This window comes from Chiloscyllium plagiosum, unplaced genomic scaffold (genome assembly GCF_037043375.1).
Source record: "Chiloscyllium plagiosum isolate Xiang-an unplaced genomic scaffold, Cpla_swu_hap1 HiC_scaffold_16, whole genome shotgun sequence".
In the NCBI taxonomy this organism is placed as follows: domain Eukaryota; kingdom Metazoa; phylum Chordata; class Chondrichthyes; order Orectolobiformes; family Hemiscylliidae; genus Chiloscyllium; species Chiloscyllium plagiosum.
Window position 1 is genome coordinate 49607879 of NW_028270154.1, and position 12483 is coordinate 49620361.

General features: G+C 37.2%; 1 protein-coding gene across 2 annotated transcripts in view; it reads left to right on the forward strand.

The window, feature by feature from the left end:
• pdlim7 (PDZ and LIM domain 7) overlaps window positions 1-12483 on the forward strand; it is a 144671-nt gene that overhangs the window by 74267 nt on the left and 57921 nt on the right. The window contains exon 4 of one of the 2 annotated variants that reach the window (XM_087995373.1): window positions 1812-2080. In XM_087995373.1, the coding sequence (XP_087851499.1) occupies window positions 1812-2080 (269 nt within the window). The remainder of the gene's footprint in view (window positions 1-1811; window positions 2081-12483) is intronic. The other variant, XM_043703722.2, reaches the window with a different exon arrangement.

Consider the following 12483-nt stretch of genomic DNA (forward strand, 5'->3'; position numbering starts at 1 on the left):
TTGGCAATGTATTTTGGATGTGTCAAGATTCTCCCACCACTTTGGATCATTTAAGCAAAGGTATTAATATCAATGTAGCCTTGGAGTAAGTAATCAACTCAGTTAAAGGTCATTACTGACACCAGAATGGAGGTCAATTGCAGTGCAGTACAAGGCTAGCAATAATGACATTTTAAAATTTCTAGGTGCCTATCTACAGTTTGTTTTCAAATGAAAAACTATATTGCAGTTGAAATTTTATTTTGAAGTTCATATTGTCAGAGATCCAAGGTCAAAGTATATTTGACTTTCTGGTAGATGTTCCTCCACATTTCAATTTTTCTTTCCTATCAGTTGCTGATTTGGTTTTGGAGAAGGATGTAGTTCACTATGCTCTCCTGGGAGTTATTGCATGCATAAGCCAGCTTACTAAAGCATGGAGATTGGTGTCATGTTCAGTCGAAGATTAACAAAATCTAACTTTCTGCCTGGAGAGCCTAATGGATATAGGTGATAAAATAGCAAGGCCTGGTTACTTAGTCATACACTAGTGTATCTGACTAGACGTAGATTTCTGTAGTGTCTCAAGATTATAGTTGAAGTTTTATCACCAGTGATAATATTGAGTTAACGGTACTGTTTTTCCAATAAGTAATGCTGAAAATCAAATCTTTAGAAGTGCTTGCTCAATAATCCAAATGCTGAACCTATTCATACTAAGGAAGTAGAATTACTTTTTTTTTTAATCAGCTGAGATGTCGGCTTATGCATTTAGCAGCCTGTAACTTCAAATTATTAACTCCCCATCAGTGTAAGGCACCGGTCAACTCTATTGCTGAGGATTCAAGCGGACAACCCTTATAATGTATTTGCTCAAGTACAGGAACAGTGGTGTGTTGTTGCAGTTTTACAGGGTCTTGGTGAGGCCACTCTTAGAATACTGTGTGCAGTTGTGGTCTCCATTTCTGAGGAAGGTTGATCTTGCTGTTGAGGGAGAGCAGTAAAAATTTACTAGGCTGATTGCAGGGATTGCAGGACGAGAGATTGAGGTTAAGATTTGTTTTTGCTGGAATTCAGATGAGTGAGGGGAGCTATTATAGAGACTTACAACAGGAGACTTCTAACAGGATCAGGCTGGGTCGATGCAGGGAGGATGTTCCTGATGCTGGGTGCATCCAGAATTGGGGGTCACACTCTGATGATTTGGGTGGACCATTTAGGGCAGAGATGAGGAGACATTTCTTCATCCAAAGAGTGGTGAGCCTGTGGAATTCATTACCACAGAAAGTAGTCAATACCAAAACGTTGAATGTATTCAAGAGGTGACGATATACAGCAGTTGTAGTGAATAAGAACAAAGGTTATGGGGAGAAAGCAGGGTTAGGCTATTGAGCTGGACAGTCAGCATGATTGTGATGAATGGTGGATCAGGTTCAAAGGGCCAAATCGTCGCCTCCTGCTCCTATCTTCTATGCTTCAATGTTTTTAAGACCACCATTATGCAATTGCATTTTGTCAGTACGTATGACAAGTGAACATGTTTGTTATGAAGAACTATTCTTTGGGGACATGTTGAGAACATTATTGCAAGGGCCAAGTATAAATTATTGGAATGTATTATGTCGGAATGAATTACCTTTTGACCTTCAATATTCATGCAGCTTGGATTTAAAATTGACAATTCAGTGTTTTGTACTGTTATGCAATTATATTCTTAAGTAATAACTATGGACAACTCCATGGTGCTTGAGTCTTGCCTCAATGTCTGACTGACTGTGTAACTGCATGTTGCTTGTGGTGTTTTTGAGTTTTTGTGTGTTTCTTTTGCTCAGGATTTTATGCTTACTGAACCTTCTGTTCCGAAGTACTCGTTTGACTCCAACATGCCACTGAATAAGACAGCAAGACCATTTGGTGTTACAACTACGGGAAGTTCAAATTCAGGGACACCAATAAAGTCAGTGAGCTACAAACCTGTATCCCTATATACTCCACCTTCTGCTTTGCCTAGCATCACACCTGCATCCCAGACACAACTGCAGTATGGCACAACCACAGAAAAGCACAGCTCAACTGCAACCACATTGCAGCATCCAAATGGGTATGTCAAAACATGCATACAAACCTGTCACCAAAATATAACACAAAAATAAAATGCTGTTTCAAAATCATTGCACTGGAGAGGAAGTTCCATTGCTAAGTTTCATTAAAAAAGAATCATTTTATAGGAAATATAATAACTACGCAGGCATTGCTACCCTAAATGGGCAGATTTCTTGAGGTCAAGCACTGATCTTTGATTTTACTGGATGAAATATAACGTACAACCAACTGGAATTACAAACCATAATGCCTTGGCAATAGACTTTCCTCTCTCAAATGACAACTGCCTTAATCAGAGTGCCCACAAAAATTGTATTTTTTTTATACATAGAGTATCAGTGAATTATATCAGAATGCTTTCTGCATGATGCATGACTGTTCAAACTATTCTAGCTTCCCAAAGAAAAGCAGTTTTTCAAGTTTGTTAAAAGTGTGACTTTTTAATGAGCAAAATGTTTCACTTGTATTTTGCAAGTATTTTCTGTGATTTGCTTTTGCTCTATCTGACATTGATCAAAGTATTTTGGAACAGTTTAATTAATCAACTGGGTGTCATTTGCATTTTGGAATGATGGAAGTTTCCTTTGTAGTTAAAGTATTTGCACTGGTTATTATGTATAGCATTTTAAAATATTTCTGCACAAAATTATTTTCCAGATTGTGCCAAATTTGATTAATCGAAGGTGCTCTGGATTTCTGATGTGTTCTAATTTCATTTCGATTGTCACTTGTTAAGTGCATGCAACAGTATGGCATGAGGTTACTGTTTTGGAACTGTGGATTGGCTGTAGTAACGTGTGCAAGTTGTGACACTTCCTTTTTAAGAAATTATAAATGAGCTTACTGGTCAGGGTCATATTTGACAAGTGTATGCAGTAATGCTTACCCAACACAGGTCCATACTTGGAAAGGTATATATTTATCTTGGCCTATATTGAGCCTCTTGAATGCGTACCTACTGCTTCAGTTAGCAAGCTTTGGAAGTAGTTGTCAAGAGGTGTATTTCAAAATATCTGTCGCTGATGCAAAATATTGTTCTCCTAATTCTGAAGCTTTCAATGTACTCTATAATTTTGATCATATTTAAAAAGTAAGCATGCAGCCAACAGAATCTCACTGAGACACATTTTGGGCTACATGAATTATTTAATTACATTCTGGGGCTTCATGGCAGTAAGTTTCTGTTAACTGAGTATTGAAGAAAATGTCCTTCAAAATGCTAAATATAACCACTGCAAGGTTTTTAATTTAAAGAGAAATTGAGAGTTTGGCAATGTGTGGCGCGAAATTTGTTTTCGGCATCAATACAAAAGCAGTAGGAAAGAAAATCTTGCTGATTCAGTTTTTTTCCAGATTGTGGTACTACCAAAAAACAATTGCAAGGTGATTTGTGCCTATTTTCTGAAAATAATCCTGAGGCCTTATATCATGCATTTTGCATGTTGCAAATATATTCAATATGAAAGTGGCTAAGTTTGGCAAATAACTAACTGGCAGTGTTTTGACAATTTTAAATATTCACTAATTACAGGAGGGTGGCATGTTGAAATTTAACTAACGCACATTGACATTGACAATGAAAAGGTAATGTTGCCATGGTCCTGCTGGACCACAAGGCTGCTCTCTCATTAGAATAGAGATGACGAGTGATGATTGAACCGAAGGGTCACCATGCCTCAGGCAAGGGAGAGGTTGAGAAGGAAAGTTTTTCATGGTAACCTCAACCAGTGTGGGAATTCATCCTGTGCTGTCAACCACACTCTGCATCACCAAAATAGCCATCCAGCTAACTGAGCAAACTGACGGTGTTATTGTCAATGTATGGATTAATGCACAAGTGGGAAGAGAGAAAGAGTTTCACGTGATTTTTCTTTTAACATATATTCATGACTTCTTGACTGAATAACAGTTACAGTTTGTATGCCAAACTGTGATTTAAAACAAGAACTATTGTGTTTCTTTTTGTGCACTAAGCTTCTTACAACTGGAGTTGTTTTCAGATTCCTTTCTTTTGTTCTTTGTCTGGCATATGTTTTGACATATGGGACTACAGAAATAAGTATAAATTGTCAGCATGATATGGTTGACATTTTCTATTCCATTTGCATTGTGAAGTAAAACAACAAGCATAAAGAAAAATACTTGTTTTTCTCCTAAATTGTGATAGATGATTTGCATGAAGGAAGAAATTGCAGGATGTACCTAATACGTGACTTTCCAATACATGTAGTCACAGAGCTGTCAAATTAGTCAAGTGGAATCACAAGTCAACTGTGCCTCAGGATGTTTATAACAGCAGGGGTATTGAATGTTTTACAGTCAGTTAATCCTATGGATAGTGAATACACTACATGTTCTGATGACTTTTCCACTCTTCTGGTGACTCAATAAAAGTATATTTTTGTTTTATGATTTCTCACAATTTTTGCATGTGACAGTACAAAAGGATGTGAAAAAGGATATTTGAAACAGTTTCAAACTATTGAAGCAAAACAATGAAGGGAAATATACCATTTCAGCAAACCTGAATGATGTTAGTCTAAAGTACCAAATATCATACTATCTTCCTCCTCCATCTCTATCTGGCCTTCAATCTTTATATCTTTTTATTTTCACTGCCATTTTCTTTTATTTAAAAACTTTACCTTTTTAGCTATCATTTCATATTTAACTCATCTTGTACCTTTTTTCTTTTTCTTCAGGTGGATACTCTAATCAAGTTAGTACATTTCCTTCTTTTGTATTTATTTAATATGGGTGGCATATTGTAATTTACTCTTGAAAGGAAAGATCATGGATTTGAGTAGCTCTTCAGTCTTTTACATGTAGAAGTGAACCTAAAATATATGTAACCACTGCAATCTTTACTGAAACTCAAAACAATTAACAGCTCACACCAAAGTATAAATTAGTATAGCTGTGCATTAAGATAGTAATTTATAGTTGTTTTTTGTTCTAAAGAACAGAATATATATTTATATATTTGCTGTTTCCTGAGAGAGAGGTTTTTTAATAATAAAATATAAATAAACTTGTAATATCTTAACTGAGATACATTTTGCTTTTCTATTTCACCCTTTGAATAGTGAAGTACAGTATTTCTACTTTTTCTTTCAAATTTGCTACCCTTTATAATGGTTGTCTCAAAATTCTCAAGGAAGCATTTTCACTTTCAGTACAAATTGCATTAATGCATATCAACTTTTGAATGAAATTCTGATGCTAAAGTGTGTAGAAGTCTAAATATACTGTTATGCATTAGCTTTAATTGCTGTCCATAACATTCTCACTGGTTAGGTGGTGATTGGTGTTGAAATGTACTCAAAGGAGAGAGAATAATTTGAATATAGGAAGAATGCTTTTTAATGTAACAAAGCTACTTTTAACTTGCTGTGTGAGATTGAGAGGCGGTGAAGTATTGAAGAGGTTGATAAAAAGCAAGTAAAACAAACCGTGGAAGACAAAACATTATGGAGACAGGACACTGAGCAGATTAATAAAATATCCCTGTTTGGCTAGTAAGAGAAAGTGTTGCTGCACGAGGTGAATACAAGAAGAATTGCTTGGTTGGTACTGCAAGCATCCTAACATGACGGAAGGTGGCAGCAGAGACAGTGTTGGGACTCCATGAGCATAAGCTGAAAACAAAGGTAGACAGAAACGGTATTACCTACAGAAGTTGTCATGGTAAAGAGAACCTAACACTACTTTGTCTAAAAATAAAAACCAAATACATTGGATGCTGGAGATCTTCAAATTAAAAAAAAAATAAGATGACGGAGAAGCCGAGTAAGATTGTGTCTGTGGACAGAGAAACCAGTCAATGTTTCATACCAGTATGACTCTTAGAAAATTGCATTTCCAAATTTTCCACGTCAAACCCTGTCACAACCTCTCAGCAGTTTCATTGCTCATCATCCACAAGTGTGGAATAAGCTTCCATATTTATGTTGTTAATCATAAGCTCCAGCTCTATCCTACATAGTTTCTTCACAATTGCTTCTGTCACTTGAGGGACTGAAGTTTCGGTGAAGCTAAATTTTCTCTACTTGGCCAATTGATGCTTTAATTTTTGCCTTCCAGCAGATAATTCACTCCATGTTTGATCATGCCAAACCAAACACAAATACCATCCGCTGGTATTTAATTCAGTCCAGAGCTGAAAGTCAAACTTGTGTTCACTAGATACTTTTGTTTTGCATCTTTGTTGAAACAGCAGATCCATGCAACCCAATTTGACTTCTGGCACCTATACATTTGCCATCATCAGCCTTGAAACATTTCAGTAACAAACCTTCTAGGCCATAATCTCCATGTTGCATCAATTCTAGAACTCTACTTGCCCACCTTTTTATAATCCATATTGTTTGTTTTCTTTCTTAAACATCATTTTAAAAATAACTTTATCCTCATTTGTTAATGTCTCTGTCACCTTGTTGATTCTACTCTAATGTTAGTTTTATGCAACCTTGCGTGCACTCCTGCTCTTTCATGGTCTCACTCTCTCTTGTTTTGCATTTTCCTTCATTTCACCATATTCTGTACAACTTTCAGCTGTGTGGCCCTATTCTCTGGAGTTTATTTCAGAATCCTAAAGTTAATGCATTTCTTTAAAACACATTTTTCCACTATGCTTTCAATGAACCCTCCTCTAAACGTAATTATTTCCATGCTTGCATTGCAAAAGCTTGGAACTGTAGAAATGGGATTCCCAATTGACCAGTAGGGAGATCATTCTTCAGATCCCTGTATATCAGGGTGAAGCTCTAGGACTTGTATTCACAACTTTTCTTTTTTGTTTGTCTTCTACATAATTATTCAGGTCCGATTATAAATATCTCTGTTATTTTTGATTCATCTGACTATGTGCTTGGCTGTCTGTTACGTAAGTCTGAAAACATCGGCTGATGTTACTATGTCATTCAGAACAAGGCGAATTTCTTATCTTTTGTGATGTAAACAATGTTTGTAAAGATTAACTAAACAATACACATCCAAGTTTGCAAATGCTGAGCTCAAAGTGATAGTAGTAAATAAGTCACAGGACACATGATAAGCAGGTAACTGATGCCTTGATGGCAGATATTTAATGACCAAAACTTTGGAGATTGTAGTTTTATTGTAACAGCAAACATTCGGATGCTCCTGCTGTTTAGGTTAGAGGCTAGAAGGACTAATTAATGGATGAGTCATTTAGCTATTGCTTGGAAGTACAGTTGACCCATAAATCCTTAACTTGTCAGCAGTCAGGGAAGAAAGTCTGATATGAAATGTGATCCACATGTCATTCTTGAAGCATTCATAGGTTTCCTTAAAGCAGATACATAGCAATAACTGCTGTTTCAAGAACTGAAAGCCTATTACTCTATTACAATTGTTAGGTGAAGTTGGACCTACAAATATAGTGGCAGAATGACTTGCATAAATATCCTGGCCCTGATCTTTGCAGACCTCTCTTGTATGTCTCCTTTTAATCTTGCATCACTTCATCCATGAAGTAGCATATTTGAAGTGCTTCAGAATTAAGTTATCAGTAATTAAAATTGCCTTATCACTCATCCAGAAGTCTGGTCTATTTATTGCATTTCCTTCTCACTCTATTACAAAATGTTTCAATTAGAATTCAGCATTTCATAATTAGTAAGCAATATTAATTTAGGTTCCGCATAAACATGTCAAATGTATGACAAAAAATTCCCAAATGGAAGTGTTGTCATAAAATCTTCCTTATTATCTAACAAGAATAGTTGCAGATGTCTGACTGTTCTTTAAGAACTGGTACAAATTAAGCTAATAAGTACATAGGCATAATGTTCACAAATAATATATTTTAAGAAACCATTTCATACACTCACTGAAGTGAGAGTCACCACCCTTGACATCAAGGCTGCATTTGACTGTGCCATCAGGGACCCCTAGCAAAACTGGAAGCAATAACTTTCAAAGGGCAAAATTTATGGTTGGAGCCATACTTGGCACATAGGAAGATGGTTGCACTTGTTGGAGGTCAGTCATCTCAGCTCCAGGAAACCTCAAAGGTTTCCTCAGAGTAGTATCATGGGCCCAACTATCTTCAGCTCCTTCATCAATGACCTTCCCTCCATCATAAAGTCAGAAGTGGAAATGTTTGCTGATTATTGCACAATATTCAGCCCCATTTGCAACTCCTCAGATACTGAAGCAGTCTGTGTCCAAATGTAACAAGATCCGGACAATATCCAGAATTAGACTGACAAGTCACAAGTAACATTCGTGCCACACAAATGCCAGGCAATAACCATTTCCAATATGAAGGGTTTTTGCCTGAAACGTCGATTTTCCTGCTCCTCAGATGCTGTCTGAACTGCTGTGCTTTTCCAGCACCACACTAATCCAGAATCTGGTTTCCAGCATCTGCAGTCATTGTTTTTACTTACAGGCTTGGTGGGCCAAAGGGCCTATTCCTGTATTCCTGATGAAGGGCTTTTGCATGAAACATCGATTTTCCTGCTCCTCGGATGCTGTCTGAACTGCTGTGCTTTTCCAGCCCCATCAAGCCTGTGCTGATCCAAATCCACTGTCTAAACTTATTGCCCAATTCCTAATCCCTCTGCTCCCCACCTACTTATGCAACTGTCCAGATGCACCGTGCCTCCCTCTGCTGGCAACATATTCCAGACACTTACCACCCTCTGTGTAAAGTACTTACCATGTACATTCCCCCTTAAACTTTTCACCTCTCACCTTGAACGCGTGACCTCTTATTATTGAATCCCTCACTCTGGGAATAAAGTTTATCTCTACCTACCCTGTCTATACCTTTTTACGATTTTGTAGACCTCAATCAGGACCCCCCCCCCCCATCGTGATTTTTCTAATGAAAACAATCCTAATTGTCTTCATAGCTGGCACCTTCCATACCAGGCAACATTTTCGTAAACCTCTGCAACCTCTCCAAAGTTTCCGCCTCCTTTTGGTAATGTGGGCGACCAGAACTGTACACAGTATTCAAATGTGGCCAAACCAATGTCGTGTACAATTGTAACATGACCTGCCAACTCGATACCCCGTCCAATGAAGTCAAGTATACCATATGCCGCCTTGACCACTCTATCCACCTGTGCAGCCATCTTCATGGTACAATGGACCTGAACTCCCAGATCTCTCTGCCCATCAACATTTTCCAAGGCTCTTCCGTTTATACTATGGTTCGCTCCAGAATTAGACTTCCCAAAATGCATCACCTCACATTTGCCTGGATTGAACTCCATCTGCCACTTCTCTGTCCAACTCTCCAGTCTATCTATGTTCTCCTGCATTCTTTGACAGTCCCTTATGCTTTCTGCTACTTCACCAATCTTCGTGTCATCTGCAACATACTGATCAGACCAACAATGTCCTCTTCCAGAACATTTATGTATATCAGAAACAACAGCGGCCCCAGCACTGATCCCTATGGAACACCACTGGTTACCTTTCTCCATTTGGAGAAACTCCCTTCAACTACTACTGTGTCCTGTTGCTCAACCAGTCCTTTATCCACCTAGCTAGAAACCCTGCACATCATGTAACTTCACTTTCTCCATTGGTTTACCGTGGAGAACCTTATCAAATGCCTTACTAAAGTCCATGCATATGACATCTACAGTCCTCCCTTCATCTATCAACTTGGTCACTTCCTCAAAGAAGTCCATTAAGTTGGTAAGGCACAATCTACCCTGCACAAAACCATGTTGCCTCTCACTGATAAGCCCATTCTTTCAAATATAAGTAGATTTTGTCCCTCAGTACCTCCTCCAGCAACTTTCCCAAACTGACGTCAGGCTCACTGGTCTGTATTTACCTGGAATATCCCTACTATCCTTCTCGTTCAGGAGGTCAACATGAGCAACGCTGCAGTCCTCCGGCACCTCACATGATTGTGATTTTTTTTCTCTCGGGTCACTGGAAGTTTTTTTTAAAGCCTAGTCTAATGGAACCCATTTTGATTGTTGTTAAAAACCCATTGGTTCATTAATGCCCCTTAAGGAAAAAAATATACTATTTGTGCCTGGTCTAGCCTGCATGTGACTCCAGACCCATGGAAATATTGCTAACTCATAAATGCCCCTGAAGTGGCCTTCAGGTCTAATTGGCTCAAATACAGACCTTGATAGTAATGCTCACTTCTTGTATAGGAATTAAATGCCAATCTGTGCACCTTGTTAAAATTACTGTTAACAATTATTTTCCTCATTTTCTATTCATCAACTTTCCTTTTATTGCTGTGTTTCTGTAGCTTTTCATGTCTTTTAACTTGTTCTTTCTTTGATTTTTGTACTGTAATGCACTCAGTGAAAATGAGGAGAAATCTGAGAATCGTCCCAAGTTTCACGTTCTTCGTGATGAAGAAATGCTTTATGATCTTGGTGACTATAGGTAAGCAGAGCAAGCATGGAAGTTGCAAATCTCAACATGGCTGGCTTTAAATCCATTGCCATTATGTGGAACATAAAAAGTAAGGATTTACTAAAAAAAACAGTGGGGCAACTGTGCAATTTCTTAATTTTAACATATTGCATTTTAAGAATATTTCTTTTTGCAAAAAGAAACCAGCATGGTTCTTAGCATAGTTTAAACTTGGATAAACTTGGCTGACCTATCCAGAATTGATTTTTTTTAAAAACCAGAAAATTCAAATAGCTAGGTGCCTTTTAAATGGATTTAAAGGTTTCTTTAATGTTTTTCAGCAGTTGGGGCTTTATATTAATTCCATAACTTGAATTAGTACCAATTCAACTAAACTGCATATCAAGGTTGTCTTGCTTATTTTGTGTTCTAACCCTTTTCTTGGATTACTTAGATTACCATTCTGTCTTATCCAAGTAGCATGCAGCTAAGAAATTGTCAAAGTTCTCATGTGATCACCTGAGAGAAAATAAGGGGTGCAGTGGGAGGTTAGGGGAATGTTTCTGAACTTCCAAGCATACACTTATAAATTAGAGTTGCCATACACAAAACAATAAAATGTTTTTAGTTTACCATGCATTCTGAATGCACTGTACAAAAATATAATTTAATCAGTTTTTCATATTGTAGAGAAATGTACTTTTGGATCCTCCTTGTAGTTTTGTAGTCTTCCTGCTCTGCATGACTCAATTGTGGTATACTTACGTTTTGAGTCATCAGTGATAAAGAAAGTAGCTCTTTTTATTATACTGCCCTTCTGTAATGAGATGAGGTTAAGTAGCAGGTAAATTCAATATTAGGAGAGTTGAATATGTCAAAGTTATTTAATTGAAATGCAGCATGTTGGGGTGTTTTTTAAAACTTCGAGAAAGAAATCTGAAATGTTACTTTATCAAAATAGGTCTTGAATATTTGGTAACCTTCAAAGTGATGTCACCTGTTAGTAGAATTTGTTTTTGTGCATGTCTGCTCTGATGAGATCTGGAAGATGCAGTGTGATATTCCAGGACCGTCTTGATGGCTCATTGAAGCTACTATTGAGATTAGTAGTTTTGTTTACTTTTCTTTCTAATTTTTCCCAAAACCTGGTGTATTAGGCCACAGTGATCTAACAGCACTATAGTTGGTTTTCTACCAAACCAACATAAATGGAAAAGGATATTTTCCAATTTTAAATTTTGAAATTAAGTACAAAGGTTAACAGGAAGTGTATCAAGAGAAATGAATTAGTTGAATTTTGTAAAAATGTGCAATTAGACTGGAAACTGTTTTGGACTAACTGTAATATACTCAACCCAAAATACATCATAGAGCTTGTGAGCAGAAACTTTTGGCAAGTTGACTTGAGACTTTCTTAAATTGTTTACTGTTGTCATTTTTGGGATGCATTTTATAAATGGGAAATAACCTGATTTCAGAGATGGGTAAAATTTATGTTAGTTTTCTCTCTTTTGCTGTAGTTATAACATGATGCTGATCAATGGGTAATCTTTTTTAAAGTGGGAAACATTCTGCAATAGATTAAAATATAATGCATAACTCTGTGGTATTTGCTGAATGCAGCCTTTCTGACTTTGGCAGTAGTTGCAGTGAGCGTGCTTACTGTGGGTTTTTTCTGAAGGTTTTAGATGTCAGCTTTGGGTCCGTGATAGCATTCTTGCCACTGAAATAAAAGGTTGTGAGTTCATCTATTACTCCAGAGACATGAACACATAATCCAAGCTGATGCTGTTAATGGTGCTGTCTTTCATTTGAGTTGTTATGAAAAGCTCTGGCTGCTCTGTCAGCTAGATGTAAAAGATGCCGCGATTCTATTAGAAGGATAGCAGGGAATGAATTCCTATGATCTTTCAGTTCGTACTTATCCTTCAGCCAACATCACTAAAAATGGATCATCTTATGAAGATGATCTCATTGGGGGACAAAACTGGGTGAAAATGAGTTTTCCTGACATCGTAACAGTGAATCCCATCA